This window comes from Pan troglodytes, chromosome 7 (genome assembly GCF_028858775.2).
Source record: "Pan troglodytes isolate AG18354 chromosome 7, NHGRI_mPanTro3-v2.0_pri, whole genome shotgun sequence".
NCBI classification, from domain to species: domain Eukaryota; kingdom Metazoa; phylum Chordata; class Mammalia; order Primates; family Hominidae; genus Pan; species Pan troglodytes.
In genome coordinates this window covers 46,520,954-46,536,979 of record NC_072405.2, presented here as the reverse complement: position 1 = coordinate 46,536,979, position 16,026 = coordinate 46,520,954, and the positions used below count along the sequence as shown (strand labels likewise).

Here is a 16,026-nt window from a genome sequence, read left to right as displayed (position 1 = left end):
TTTGTGTATGTGTATTTATATCCTTCCTACTGAACGGTAACACCACACCACGTGCTCAAGGGAAAAGTATGGCACACACAAATTGCAGGACCTTTTTCTATCCAGCAAATACTCCCTAAGATGCCCAAACTGTTTCTGGACTAAACAGTAATGGTAGCAACACATGCGCATGCCACTCTGAGGCTGCTTGGATTTCTTTCCAGCACTCAGTAACTTTGTCATCGCAACCCATTCATCTGCTTCCCTCAAGTTTTGCTCATGGGATGGAAACATGTACGTACCGTGCAGCTCTTGTACAGTGAGATGGCTGGGAAGTAAACCCCCTCAAAAATATCTTTGTAAGCCACACCTTGATTGACACCATTTTTATAAAATATTATCTGAAACAAAAACCATGGTTTTACTTCAGAACTGTAAAAAAGAACAAACAAAAAAAGAACTCTCTAGGAAAATATGTTAGAAGTGCTGCTGCCAGACTGCTAGTCACTCACCCAAGAACAGTGCATAACTTGTGTAATAACAACATCTTCAATTTTTATAATACTTTCAATTTTTCAAAGCATGTTAATATGCACTATTCAGGCTTTTTTTTCTTTTTTGAGACAGGGTCTCACTCTGTGACTCAGGCTGGAGTGCAGTGGTGTGATCTTGGCTCACTGCAGCCTCAACCTCCTTGGCTCAAGTGATCCTCCCACATCAGCCTCCCAAGCAGCTGGGACTACAGGCATACACCACCATATCCAGCTAATTTTTAAAATTTTTTTATAGAGACAGATCTCACTGTATTGCCCAGACTGGTCTCAAAGTCCGGGGCTTTGTTTTCTGAATTCCTGTGCTACATATACCAAACATTTCTATATTTTATTATTCATTGCACTGTATTTATAAAAGTAAGCTGGGAGGCCGAGGAGAGAGGATTACTTGAGGCCAGGAGTTGAAGACTAGCTTGGGCAACATAGTGAGACCTCCTCTCTACAAATTTTTTTTTTTTTTTTTAAAGTAAGCTGGCCTTCCATGGACTCCTTGGGACCACACCTGTTTAAGCGTGCTTATTTATCAATTCCTTTCCCTGAGTCAGTTCTCACTTCTGCTTTTTCACTTTGAAGGTCTCTAAGACTCTTATGTCACATCTCTGAATCCTCATGTTCCTCCTTTCTCTCCCAGAATTACACTGAATATTCTCTCTTGACCACTTCAATTCTTCAGAAAAGGCTGCCTTCTCTTCCCACAAGAGGGGGCTTTCTGGTTATTGCATCTTTAGATCTAATAATTGTTTCTCTTTAGTATTTCTTTCCTAAAAACAGCTGAAACTCGTTTCTTTATTTCACCTCCATCTCCTTCTATTAGTGTCCTGGGTGGCCTCACAGCATTAGCATTTTTATGAAAAAAATGTTTCCAGCTTAACTTTCTTCCTCTACATCCCACTTCCCTTTTTATTTTTGGTGCTTGTGGCTGGCCCAGATGTGCCAGCCTTTCTCTGACTGTGCTATGACCTTGGGCAGACATGTTTCCAGCAACCCCGGAAGCGGAGGCAGAGAAAGTTCTGAAGGACACTGAGTGAGACGTTACAGCTCCTAGTGCCCCTGGGCCACACCACAAGGTCTACTCTCCCACTCCAGGTTCCCTCCCTTTGGACTTGATACCTCCTCTGATAAAGAATAAAGACACTGGACTTGCTTCCTCAGTCTCTTGTAGATTTCCCAACAGGCCACTATTTTTTTTTTTTTTCATTGATCATTCTTGGGTGTTTCTCACAGAGGGGGATTTGGCAGGGTCACAGGACAACAGTGGAGGGAAGGTCAGCATACAAACAAGTGAACAAAGGTCTCTGGTTTTCCTAGGCAGAGGACCCTGCGGCCTTCCGCAGTGTTTGTGTCCCTGGGTACTTGAGATTAGGGAGTGGTGATGACTCTTAACGAGCATGCTGCCTTCAAGCATCTGTTTAACAAAGCACATCTTGCACCACCCTTAATCCATTTAACCCTGAGTGGACACAGCACATGTTTCAGAGAGCACAGGGTTGGGGGTAAGCTCATAGATCAACAGCATCCCAAGGCAGAAGAATTTTTCTTAGTACAGAACAAAATGAAGTCTCCCATGTCTACTTCTTTCCACACAGACACAGCAACAATCTGATTTCTCTATCTTTTCCCCACCTTTCCCCCTTTTCTATTCCACAAAACCGCCATCGTCATCATGGCCCGTTCTCAATGAGCTGTTGGGTACACCTCCCAGATGGGGTGGTGCAGGCCACTATTTTTATACACTTTTCTCTACAGAGTTATCCTGAAAGAACAGGATCATGTCTCTAACAGCAGCAGCATGGTACTACATAAAGAGCAAAACACAATAAGCAGAGGGTGAGCTTGCCGCTGGCCAGTGGGGCTACCAGATGCCCCTTCATTCCCCTTTGGGCCTCGTGTTCCTCACTTTTATAATGAAGGAATGGGTCCTAACGCTCAAGGCCTTATGATTCTAATGTTCTTATGGCCATGACTCACCTCACTATGGGGAGTCTGCTTCAGGCTCTTCTCTGCTTTATCCACAAAGTCTTTTTCCTCAAAATACAAATAACTCTTGAATTTTATCAAAGCCTTGAAAACCAAGAAAGAAAAAAAGGCACAATAAAGCATCAGCTCCATCATCATGAAAAAAACGCATCCGCACACAAATAGTGTTAACCCCTTGAGCTCTACAACAGATATTAAAAATCTTTGCAGTTGAGTTTTGCTAGATTTTGAACTATTACACACTTCTTAAAAAATACCAGATGGCACATGTTTATTAAAACATTTTCAGTAGGCCTTTAGTAAGAAACGTGAGAAAATACATAATACATACATGCTTACCACAATAAAAATACCCATAAAAGTGGCTAAATTCACACATCTTTTCCAATAATCTCACTGAAAGAAATGACGTTTATTGAGTCTACAATCTCTTATTCTTTTTTTTTTTTTTTGAGACGGAGTTTCGCTCTTGTTGCCCAGGCTGGAGTGCAATGGTGTGATCTCTTCTCACTGCAACCTCCGCCTCCCGGGTTCAAGCGATTCTCCTGCCTCAGGCTCTCGAGTAGCTGGGATTACACCACACCGGGCTAATTTTTTGTATTTTTAGTAGAGACAGGGTTTCACTATGTTGGCCAGGCTGGTCTCAAACTCCTGACCTCAGGTGATCCACCCGCCTTGGCCTCCCAAAGTGCTGGGATCACAGGCATGAGCCACTGCGCCCGGCCTATTCTTTTTTTTTTTTGAGACAGTCTCACTCTGTCACCCAGGCTGGAATGCAGTGGTGTGATCTTGGCTCACTGCAATCTTGGCCTGCCAGGTTCAAGCGATTCCCCTGTCTCAGCCTCCCAGGCAGCTGGGATTACAGGCATGTGCCACCACACCCGGTTACTTTTTGTATTTTTAGTAAAGACGGGGTTTCGCCATGTTGGCCAGGCTGGTCTCGAACTCCTGACCTCAGGTGATCCACCCGCCTCAGCCTCCCAAAGTGCTGGGATTACAGGCATGAGCCACCGCACCAAGCCTACAATCCCTTATTTTATGAAAATATTTTGAAGGTCACCTTCTTCCCCGTCCTAGTTTCCCATCTGTTCCCACAGGTGGTCTCTGGGTCACCTCTTTCTTACTGGTTCTTAAGAGTCTATTTAACTATTCACTTCCAGAGAAATATATGACATTAATTTTAAAAATTTCAATTTCTTAACATATATATGTATTAAACATGGTTAGAAAAGAAGAATTCCCAAGATATACAAGCATATAAAATGAGAGTCTCTCTTTCTATGTCCCTTATACCCAGTTTCCCCTGCCAAAAGTAATCACTGTTCCAGTGTCCTGGTATCCTTCCAGAGAATCTAGGCATATATTGTCTTCAAAATTAAAACACACACATGTGGCCGAGCGCAGTGGCTCACGCTTGTAATCCCAGCATTTTGGGAGGCTGAGGCAGGCAGATCACGAGGCCAGGAATTTGAGATCAGCCTGGCCAACACGGCGCAACCCCGTCTCTACTAAAAATATAAAAATTAGCTGGGCGTGGTGGTGCACGCCTGTAATCCTGGCTGCTCAGGAGGCTGAAGCAGGAGAATTGCTTGAACCTGGGAGGCAGAGGCTGCAGTATGCCGAGACTGCATACCACTGCACTCCAGCCTGGGCGACAGAACGAGACTCTGTTTCAAAATAAAACACCAGATAAACATACAAAAAAAAAAAAGCCCAAAAAGCCATACAAATGGTAACATAGTATAAGTTTTGTCTTGCATCTTGAGTTTTTAACTTGGCAACTACATTAGAGACCATTTTATAATCAGTATATATGCGGCTTTTGAATAGATCCATAGTATTCTGTCGTGTGGACATGTCACTAAAAATTATTTATTTATTTATTTATTTTTGAGACAGTCTTGCTCTCTGTCGCCCAGTCTGGAGTTCACTGGCATGATCTTGGCTCACTGCAACCTCTGCCCTCCAGGCTCAAGTGATTCTCATGCCTCAACCTCTTCAGTAACTCAGATTACAAGAGTGTGCCATCACACCCAACTAATTTTTGTATTTTTTTTGTAGAGACAGGGTTTCGCCATGTTGCCCAGGCTGGCCTCAAGCTCCTGGCCTCAAGTGATTTGCCTGCTTTGGCCTCCCAAGCGTGGAGCCACAGTGTCTGGTCAAAAAAAATTTTTTTTTTTTTTAATTAAAGAAAAAAAAATTTTTTTTTGTAATGTAAATGAATCATTGAAAAAACACCTAAAGAATCCTTTTAAGTGTAGACCTCTGTGTTCTGTAAAACCAGGCATCAGTGTGGTATACATTTAAAGAGTTCCAGGAGGCAGGATGGTACAATAAGTCACTAGTGTGATATAATCAATAAAAATGAGACTGTAGGCTGCTTATTATCAGAATAAACTCAGAGTATTTCCACTATCAAATTTAAAGACTTACTCTAAAGCTATGATAACCAAGACACTGTGATACATGCATAAAGGACAAGAAACAGATCACTGAAATACAGAGCTCTGAAGTAAACCTTTCCTTAACACAAACATCTGATTTTCAATAAAGGCATCAAAGAAATCCAGTGGAGAAAGGAAAGAGTTAACATATGGTGCTGGGATAATTGTGTAATCATATGGAAAAAAAATGAATTTCCATACTATACATAAAAATCTAGTCGGGCACAGTGGCTCATGCCTGTAATCCCAGCACTTTGGGAGGCCGAGGCGGGAGTTCAAGACCAGCCTGACCAACATGGTGAAACCCTGTCTCCACTAAAAATACAAAAATTAGCTGGGTGTGGTGGCGGGTGCCTGTAATCCCAGCTAATCGGGAGGCTAATGCTGGAGAACTGCTTGAACCCATGAGACGGAGGTTGCAGTGAGCCAAGATTGCACCATTGCACTCCAGCCTGGGCAACAGAGCGAGACTCCATCTAAAGAAAAAAAAAAATTAATCCAAGGTAAATCAGACACCTATGTGTAAAAGCTAACACCATGATGTTTTCAAAGGAAAACATGGGAGAATATCTTCATGACTGGGAGTAGCCGAAGATTTTTTTTTTAATTCATGGAAAGAAATAAGTATAAAAGAAAAATTTGATAAATCAGACTTCATAAAAACTAAAACTTTGGTTCCTCAGAAGACACTATTAAGTGCAGTGACTCATGCCTGTAATCCTAGCACTTTGGGAGGCTGAAGCAGGTGAACTGCTTGAGCCCAGTAGTTCAAGACCAGCCTGGGCAACATGGAAAAAAAAAAAAAAATACCAAACCTGTTTCTACCAAAAAAATTTAAACTTAAAAAAAAAAAAAAAAAAAAAAAAAAGAACAGAGAAGTCTCAGAATAGCAATATTAACAGGCAAAATATCTGAAGAGAAACTTCACAAAAAACATATGAGTGGCCGAAAAGCACATGAAAAATGCCCAGTATGTCATCAAAGAAATGCTAATTTAACTCACAATGAGATACTACTATACACCCATCAAAAATGGCTAAAATTAAGTTGACAGACAATCATAAATGTCAGCAACTAAAACCCTCATATATGGTAGGAAAAGAGTTTGGCAAATTTCTTATAAAGCTAAATATGTAACTATCCAATGATCCAAAAAGACTTGTACAAGAATATTCATAGCATCTTGCTCATAGTAGCCCCAGACCTGAGACGGCCCAAGTGTCTGTCAGTAGGAAAATGCATAAACACACTGGGGCACATTCACGCAATGGAGTACTACCCTGCACTGAAAAGGGTGCACAGATATATGCAGCAAAATGGATGAGTCTCAAAAGCCAGATATAAAAGACTACAGACTGCATGAGCCCATTTAAGTTCAAGAAGAGGTACAAATTAAAGTATGGTGGGAAAGAAAGTTAAAACAGTGGTTGCCTCTATGTGGGGGTGAGGACTAACTGTGAAAAGGCATGAGGAAACTTCCTGAGGTGATGGTAAGTGTCCACATCTCTTTTTTGGGGGGAGTGCAGTGGTGTGATCACAGCTCACAGTAACCTTGAACTCCTGGGCTGAATGATTCTCCCATCTCAGCTTTTCAAGTAGCTGGGACTATAGGCACTTTTTTAGTCTTTTGTACAGATGGGGTCTCGTGATGTTACCCAGGCTGGTCTTGAACTCGTGGGCTCAAGCAGTCCTCCCAGCTTGGCTTCCCAAATTGTTAGGATTATAGGCGTGAACCATCATGCCTAGTGGATCCTACATTTCAATAGTTTAGGTCAAACTCAAAACTCAGTGAATGTACACTTAAAATTTGTGTACTTCATTTTATATACATTTTGTATCAAAAGAATGAATTAAACAGGTTGAATTCTAGCTTATGTATCCTGAAGTACTTAGTGGGAAAGTGTCCTGATGTCTGTCATTTTCTCTGTAGTGCACTAAAAAAAGACAAATGATAGGTGGGTAGAAGAATGAATGGATGACTATTTGTGCACCGATTGTTACTGTTATTCTGAAAATGTCATAGCAACAGGTTAGGAAAAAACGTGAGCTGTGGGTCAGCTCCTAAGAGATCACACAAGCCACAGTGATAAGCACTGGCTGCCACAGGTCTTCAAAGCCAGGAATCTGCCGGGAGAGGACAAACTCACCTTATCTTTGTATGTGTCTGGCAATGACTTGGCTGTCTCTGTGTCTTCAGGAAGATTAATATAAAATCCCAGGACGTCTCCCTGTCCATAGCCAGAAGAGTAGTGTTTGCCAATGGACTGGTGGAACTTGGTTCCCTTTTTGCTCCGCCAAGAATAGCTAAATTTATCATAACCTAAAGGAGCTTGAAGGTTTCCTGTCCCAATAAAAACATACACAGGAAGTCAGAAGATTGCAAGTCAAATCTAGTTTGCTGAAGGAAAAAGATCCTATTTCTTCTGTTTTTTGGCCAATTTTGTAAAATTGCTTAAAAACTTTCTCACAAGCAAAGAATTACAAAAATATCCCGGGAATAGCAAACCAGCTCAACCCTCAGGAACTGAATTCTATGCCCACAATCTGGTAAACCCAACAGCCTTGAAGCCTTAGCCCTTGGCCAGATGGTCTATCCTCTCTATCTGCTGTGATGTCCATATTAAGGCCCCAGCTTACCTAGGGGCTGGGACCAACCCAGTCTGGCAGCGGTATCTGGTGGCATCTCATCCACAGTGATTTCAAAATACCAGGCACCTTTCCGTACTCCATGAGAGGCCCTCACCATAGAGTAGCCCTTCTCTCCAACCACAGTCAGCCGGTCATCTGAGATCTTTAACTGGGGAGCTGCGGTGACAGAGATTAAAAGAAGGCCTGCAACTTATTTGAGGTTCTTGGGGACAATTGCCACAAAAACATTAGTCCAATAAAACAATTTAAAAATCACAAATATCAGGTCAGGTGTTTGAAATATTAGTTGAGGAGTTTAAAAATCTCAGCATAAGATACTGGCAAGGAATGAGAAAGCAACAAAAAAGAGAAAGTTGTTAGGTTACCTAGTTTTTATTACATGTGATTATCTTTTTTTTTTTGAGATGGAGTCCCACTCTGTCGCCCAGGCTGGAGGGCAGTGGTGCAATCTCGGCTCACTGCAACCTCCACCTCCCGGGTTCAAGCAATTTTCCTGCCTCAGCCTCCCGAGTAGCTGGGATTACAGGCGCGTGCCACCACACCCAGCTCATTTTTGTATTTTTAGTAGAGACAGGGTTTCACCATGTTGGTCAGGCTGGTCTTGAACTCCTGACCTCGTGATCTGCCCGCCTTGGCCTCCCAAAGTGTTGGAATTACAGGCATGAGCCACCGCACCTGGCTTATCTTTTTTTTTTTGAGACAGAGTCTTGTTCTGTAGCCCAGGCTGGAGTACAGTGGCACGATCTTGGCTCACTGCAACCTCCGCCTCCCAAGTTCAAGCAATCCTCCTGCCTCAGCCTGAGTAGCTGGGATTACAGGCGCCCACCACCACGCCCAGCTAATTTTCGTATTTTTAGTAGAGACGGGTTTCACCATATTGGTCAGGCTGGTCTCGAATTCCTGACCTCAGGTGATCCACCTGCACTGACCTCCCAAAGTGCTGGAATTACAGGCTGAGTCACTGAGCCCAGCCTACATGTGATTAACTTTAAGACATCTGATTGATATTAATTATATTGCATATTCCCTCAAATATAACAAACCAATGGTGATGAGTTTGGAACTTAATTTGAATAAATCTTCATTTAAAAAATTTAACTTTTTTTTTTTTTTTTAAGAGCCAGGGTCTTGCTCTCTTACTCAGTCGCACAACCACAGCTCACCACAGCCTTGAACTCGTGGCCTCAGGTGATCTTCTTGTGTTGGCCCAAGTGCCAGGATTACAGGTATGAGCCACTGTGGCTAGCCTCTTGACTAGTTTTTTTTTTTTTTTTTTTCCTTGAGATAAGGTCTCATGCTGTTGCTCAGGCTAGAATGCAGTGGTGTCATCTTGACTCACTACAGCCTTGACTTCCTGGGCTCAAACAATCCTCCTGCCTCAGCCCCCAAGTAGTTGGTACTACAAGTGCTACCACATCCAGCTAATTGTTTGTAGAGATAGGGTTTGAACAAGTTGCCCAGGCTGGTCTCAAACTCCTGAACTCAAGCAATCCGCTCTCCTTGGCCTCCCAAAGTTCTGGGATTACAGGAATGAGCCACAGCACCTGGCCTTAACTGTTTTAAAACAATTTCAAACTTTCAAAAAATAGTAGAGTCCTAGTGTGTGCTTCACTCAGTTTTCCTAAATGTTCACATCATGTATAATCATTAACATAATCATCAAAACCAGAAAATTAACAATAATACTATTAAATAATCCATGGACCTTCTTAAAATTAAGCCAATTATCCAAGTAATATCCCCTTTTCTGGCCCAGGTTCTAATCCTAGATTCCACATTTCACTTAGTTGTCATGCCTCCTTAGCCTCTTCCAATCTCAAACAGTTCCTCAACCTTTCATAAGCTTGACACTTTGAAGAATATTGGTCATTTCAGTTTGTAGAATGTCCCTCAGTTACATTTGTCTGGTGTTTTCTTTTGCTTTTTTTTTTTTGGAGATAGAGTCTTGCTCTGTCATCCAGGCTGGAGTGTGATGGTGCAATCTCGGCTCACTGCAACCTCTGGCTCCCGGGTTCAAGCGATTCTCCCACCTCAGCCTCCCAAGTGGCTGGGATTACAGGTGCCTGCCATCATGCCTGGCTAATTTTTCTATTTCTGTAGGGATGGGGTTTCACCATGTTGACCAGGCTGGTATCAAACTCCTGACCTCCGGTTATCTACCCACTTTGGCCTCCCAAAGTGCTGGGATTACAGGTGTGAGCCACCATGCCCGGCCTGGCGTTTCCTCATTTTAAGGTCAAGGTTATTGTTATTCTTACTCAGGAACTCCAATGAGGTAATGTTGTGCCCCTCAGTGCATCATACATGCTATCAAAATAGTGATGTTCACTCTGGTCACTTGATTAAGATGATGCCTGCCAGGTTTCTCCACTGCTAAATGACAATTTTCCTTTTGTAATTCATAAATATCTCAGGAGATGAACCGGTATTTAAGACAATCAAGGAAATCTGATTATGAACTGAATTTGGATGATAGCAAGGAATTATTTTGGTTATAAAAGAAAATATCTGCATTTTTTTTTTTTGAGATGGAGTTTCACTCTTGTCGCCCAGGCTGGAGTGCAATGGCGCGATCTCGGCTCACTGCAACCTCCGCCTCCCAGGTTGAAGAGATTCTCCTGTCTTAGCCTCCCGAGTAGCTGGGATTACCACCAGGCCCGCAATTTTGTATTTTTAGTAGAGAAGGGGTTTCTTCATGATGGTCAGGCTGGTCTTGAACTCTCGACCTCAGGTGATCCACCCGCCTCAGCCTCCCAAAGTGCTGGGATTACAGGCGTGAGCCACTGTGCCTGGCCCCAATAGCCGCATTTTTAAAGAGATGCATAGTTTTTAGTGTACATAGGGTGATATATATATTTTTTTAATTCAGAAAAAGAAAAAGAAATAGATAAAGCAAACATGGCAAAATCTTGAACTGTTAAAATCTGGGTGAAAAGTGTACAAGGTATCGCTATAGTTTGGGTATTTGACCCTAAATGCAGGTTGAAATTTGATCACAATGTTGGAGGTGTGGTCTGATGGGAGGTGTTTGGGTCAGGAGGGCAGATACCTCAAGAGCAGATTAATGCGGAATGTGGGGATGTGAGTGAGTTTTCACTCTATTAGTTTCTGAGGAGCTGGTTGTTAAAAAGAGCCTGGCACCTCCCTCCCTGTCTTGCTTCCTCTCTTGCCATCTAACGCCTGCTCCGCTTTGCCTTCTACCATGACTGGACATGCCTGGGATCCTCACCAGAAGCAAGCGCTGGTGCCATGCTTCTTTTAGCCAAATAAACCTCTTTTCTTTACAAATTACCCAGCCTCAAGTCCTCCTTAGTAGCAACACAAAGGGACTAAGACAGGTATTCACTGTAATTCATCTCTCTACCTCTGCATATGGTTTGAATCTTACTTTATTACCAGGCCATTATGTGAGATAAGGGAGCAATCTAAATAATCAGGGGAGAACCCCATGACTTCCACAGAAAGAAAAAATGGCAAAAGGTGGGAGAGAATTTCGAGGCTTTGTAGGCTGATTTTAACAGGAAAGGTTGAGGCTGCAGTGAGCCATGATTACACCACTGCACTCCAGCCTGGGTGGCAGAGTGAGACCCCATCTTGAAAACAAACAAATAAACAATGAGGCCAGATGCAATGGCCCATGCCTATAATCCCAGCACTTTGGGAGGCCAAGGAAGGAGGATCACCTGAGGTCAGGAGTTCAAGACCATCCTGGGCAACACAGTGAAGGAGACTTTGTCCCTAAAAAAAATAATTAAAATTTAGCTGGGTGCAGTGATGTGTGCCTGTAGTCCCAGCTACCTGGGAGGCTAAGATGGGAAGATTGCTTGAGCCAGGAAGTCGAAGCTGCAGTGAGCTGATATCGCACCATTGCACTCCAGCCTGGGTGACAGAACAAGAACCTTTCTAAAAAAATAAAATAAAATAAAATAATTGCATGGAGCAAAGACTATATATATAGCACGCTGCTATTCATGTATAAAAAAGGAGATAAGGCTGGGCGCAGTGGCTCACACGTGTTATCCCAGCACTTTGGGAGGCTGAGATGGGCAGATCACCTGAGCTCAGGAGTTTGAGACCAGCCTGGCCAACATGACGAAACCCCATCTCTACTAGAAATACAAAAATTAGCCACGGGTGGTGGCACACACCTGTAGTCCCAGCTGTTCGGGAGGCTTCAGCATGAGAATTGCTTGAGCCAGGGAGGTGAAGGCTGCAGTGAGCCGAGATCACGCCACTGCCTTCTAGCCTCAAAAAACAAATCAAACCAAAAAAACCCAGAAACAGACAAACAAAAAAGGGAGATAAAAGAATATATACATGTACTGTATCTGCTCATTTGTGAAGAAATACAGCAAGGATAAACTAGAAACTAGAGTGTGGCTGGGAAGATGGTGGAAAAAAGAGAGTGAGAAGGGCATTGTAGGGGTGATGAGGGAGTGACATTTTGTAAACCGTTCTGTACAGCTCTGACTCCCAGAACCATAGTAATGTTTCACACATCCTCACTCCAAACATACATACACACAAACAATCAACATGTGGGAGAATCCAAAATGGCATCAAACACTAGCAAATAAACCTGACTTAACTGGACATGACCCACTAAAGGAAGTGGGGAAGAAAAGAACTAATCTAAGTTACCAGTACCTTGGACTGAGTACGGCAAGTCTAAAGACAAAAAGAGCTATATATAAATGCTATAATCTACTTAGTAAATGTTTCTCCCAGGGATTAGAAATTCTGAAACTGGCTAGGTGCGGTGGCTCACGCCTGTAATCCCAGCACTTTGGGAGGCTGAGGCGGGCAGATCACAAGGTCCAGAGTTCAAGACCAGCCTGGCTAACACGGTGAAACCCCGTCTCTACTAAAGATACAAAAAATTAGCCGGGCATGGTGGCACGTGCCTGTAATTCCAGCTACTCAGGAGGCTGAGGCAGAAGAATCACTTGAACCCGGGAGGCAGAGGTTGCAGTGAGCCGAGATTGCGCCACTGCACTCCAGCCTGGGTGACAGGGCAAGACTCCAACTCAAAAAAAAAAAAAAAAGAAAGAAATTCTGAAACTACTTTATGTGCATATTAAATATGAGCAAGGTCAAGAATGGTGGCTCACTCCCAAGACCCTGGGAGGCTGAGGCAGGATGACGGCTTGAGCCCAGGAGTTTGAGACCAGCCTAGGCAACATAGTAAGACCCCACCTCTAAAAAATTAAAATTAAAAAACCCAGCTAGGTGTGGTGGCGTGTGCCTGTGATCCCAGCTACTCAGTAGGCTGAGGCAGGAGGATCGTTTGAGCCCAGGAGGTTGAGGCTGCAGTGAGCCAGGACTGCATCACTGCATACCAGCCTGAGTGAGACTCTGATCTCTATAACAAAATAAATATATTGAAATAAAGTAAATATATTGTAGATAATTATCTATCTAATTATTCACATTTCCCACTGTTGGAGAAAGACCTTACAAATAAGGAAAGGAGGAAGGCTGTCAACCCAGGTATCAATATAAATTGTTATCTGTGTACATGCAGGTTTGTACATACACACATGCACTTCCTACCTCTGACCACTGAGGAAGTCTAGAAGCAACGACGCCTAGTAACAGCACACCTAACACCTAGATATTAATTGCTATTTGTTTATTTACTTTATTACTTAAAAAAAAAAAAAGGAACGCTTCACAAATTTGTGTGTTATTCTTGCACAGGGGCCATGCATCTTCTCTGTATCATTCCAATTTTGGTATATGTGATATATGGAAGTGAGCACCTAGATGTTATTCCTAAACAACATGCTCCAATCAAAGGAACCAGGGCTTGGTGAAGAAGTAGGCCTGGGGCACAGAAAATATAAGATTGGCCAGGAACACCTTTTGATGCCTCAAAGTAAAGAAATTTTTTTTTTTAAAAAAGATGCGGCTTATCGAAAGAACACAAGAACCAACTTCTTGAAGAAGCTCCTACTTGCCAAAGCTGGAATAATTTAAACAACAAAATAATCAAAGTATTGGATTATACTCCCTGAAATAAAGTAAATATATGAGTCCATACTGATATAAATAATCAATTAACAGAAAAGGGAAAGAGGAAATCGAAAATCATCATACAACACAGTCATAATTGTTGCAGACAATATCCACTGATGGGTGCTAAAATTAGTGAACATAAGTTTAAAAACAAACAAGATATTTGCATAGATAGACTCGATGTATTTTTGCCTAAGACATTTGTTAAGTATAAGGGAAAGACGGTAGTTTTTTACAGTGGAGAAAGCTAGCAGAATCACCTTAACCAAATGATCAAGGTCAATGTAACCAATAAGACCTACTGACATCATGAATCCCATGAGATGATGCTATAAGACATTGTTTCCATGTTATTCTTCCCCAAACTGCCTAACTTCAGTCTAATCATGAGAAAACATCAGAGAAATCTTCACTGAGGAATAGTCAACAAAATAACTGATTAAAACACTTAAAAAATATCATGGTCATGAAAGATAAGCAATGGCTTTGGAACTGTTCAAGACTATAATAGACTAAAGAGAAATAATTAAGTGTGAGTGGAAAAACTGGTAAAATTGAAAGGTCTTTCTCTAGTTGTGTTGATAATATTTACCAATGTTAATTTCCCAGTTTTGATAACTGTACTATGGTTTTCTAAGATATTATCATTAGGAAAAGCTTGATGAGAAAGAAAACTTATTTTTGGCAACTTTACTGCAAGTTTAAAATTAGTTCAAAATAGAAAGTTTTAAAAAACCATATATATATATATATATATATATATATATAAAACGGCTGGAGCTTATAGGAAGGAACAGAATTTCTTGCACGTTCTGGATGAATCTAGACAGAGATGGGGGTGAGGCAGTGGCAACAGACTGAGATGTACACCTAATTCTAGACTGACAAGGCTAATGATGGCAGTTCAAAGTAACCCTGCATCCATATGATCTCCAATACTTTACATACCTCGATCATGTAGGGCTAACAAAACCCGTTCATACAAGCAGGCTCTGTAGAGGTCTCCAGGAATAGGTTTTCCTGCCCAGCAGTCAAGTTCCAGCTTCTCGGGGTCAGGGGCGTGGGGATCAGGCTCAGCTAGAATATACCGATAGCCATCTTTGTTAAACGGGTGTTCCAATGGGTAGCCATGAGGGGGAAGGCGCTGAGCAGAAAACAAAGGGTCACTGCAGAAAGGAAAAAATAACATCAAAAAACTAAAACCCCCTTTAGCTCAAATGCATTCAACTGTGTAAGAAAGGCCTCTGGTTTATTTCAGCTAGAATACATGCAACTTCACAGCAAATACTTCTCATTACTCAAATAAGTAACTCTGCCCTCTTCAGGCAAAACAAGGAAGTGAAAAGGATTAGCTTTATTGAGCAAGGTAGTTTTGGTGAAATTACTTGTAGATTGTGGATATCTTCCCAGTGGTCTTTAAACATGAATTGATGTCTATGAAACTGAGCTGGTACATTATGCGGGGGGGAAGGGAGGAGAGGAATGGGGGTGATTAGGGTGATATTCTTTAGTATACTGATTATTATAAAGTAATGAACAGAAGCTCAGAGACATAAGCACTTGCTATCTTGCTAATCTAAGTAAATAACTTGTGCAGTGAGCCGAGATTCCATCACTGCACTCCGGCCTGGGTGACAGAGCAAAACTCCATCTCACAAAAATATATAAATAAATAAGCAACCTGGATTTCATCACCTCAGCTTTAGACAAAGGGAAGGGAAAAGGCATGAGAAGGGAGAAGCAGAAAGTTAAGGAGCTAAAGGAGCTAACATTCAACACTGGTTTCACTCCCTCCCCACCTATCCTTTCTCAAGTCGCCTTAACAGAACTTCACTCCCTAGGTTCCCCAGGCTTATCACCAGAAGACACTATCCTTGTTACTACTATAAATTTTGTACTAACAAATGTATGTACACTTAAATGTAAAACATGACACTTAAACTTGGGTTTGTTTTGTTTTTTTGAGACAGTTTCATTCTTGTGGCCCAGGCTGGAGTGCAAATCTCAGCTCACTACAACCTCTGCCTCCTGGGTTCAAGCAATTCTCCCACCTCAGCCTCCTGAGTAGCTGGGATTATAGGCACGTGCCCCAGGCCCAGCTAATTTTTTTGTTTTTTGTTTCAGTAGAGATGGGGTTTCACCACATTGTCCAGGATGGTCTCAAACTCCTGACCTCAGGTGATTCACCTGTCTCAGCCTCCCAAAGTGCTGGGATTACAGGCATGACCCACCGTGCCCGGTCTGGGGTTATTATTTTTGTTTTCTGTTTTGTTTTCGAGACGGAGTCTCATTCTGTTGCCCAGGATGGAGTGCAGTGGCATGATCTTGGCTCACTGCCACCCGCCTCCCAGGTGCAAGCGATTCTCCTGCCTCAGCCTCCCAAGTAGCTGGGATTACAGGCGCTC

The 16,026-nt window shown here is 42.3% G+C and overlaps 1 protein-coding gene and 1 non-coding gene across 9 annotated transcripts in view; both read right to left on the bottom strand.

Moving 5' to 3' along the window:
- Window positions 1-16,026, bottom strand: part of ASH2L (ASH2 like, histone lysine methyltransferase complex subunit) — a 34,407-nt gene that overhangs the window by 3,680 nt on the left and 14,701 nt on the right. For 5 of the 8 annotated variants that reach the window (XM_054656376.2, XM_009455014.4, XM_009455018.3 and 2 more), the window contains 5 exon segments: window positions 14,570-14,787; window positions 7,592-7,759; window positions 7,102-7,295; window positions 2,502-2,594; window positions 282-380 (listed from right to left, as the gene is read on the bottom strand). In XM_054656376.2, the coding sequence (XP_054512351.1) occupies window positions 282-380; window positions 2,502-2,594; window positions 7,102-7,295; window positions 7,592-7,759; window positions 14,570-14,787 (772 nt within the window). 8 annotated transcript variants of the gene reach the window in all.
- On the bottom strand, window positions 13,259-13,365 carry LOC112204235 (U6 spliceosomal RNA). Its single transcript, XR_002937813.1, has one exon. It is a non-coding gene; the product is annotated as a U6 spliceosomal RNA (small nuclear RNA).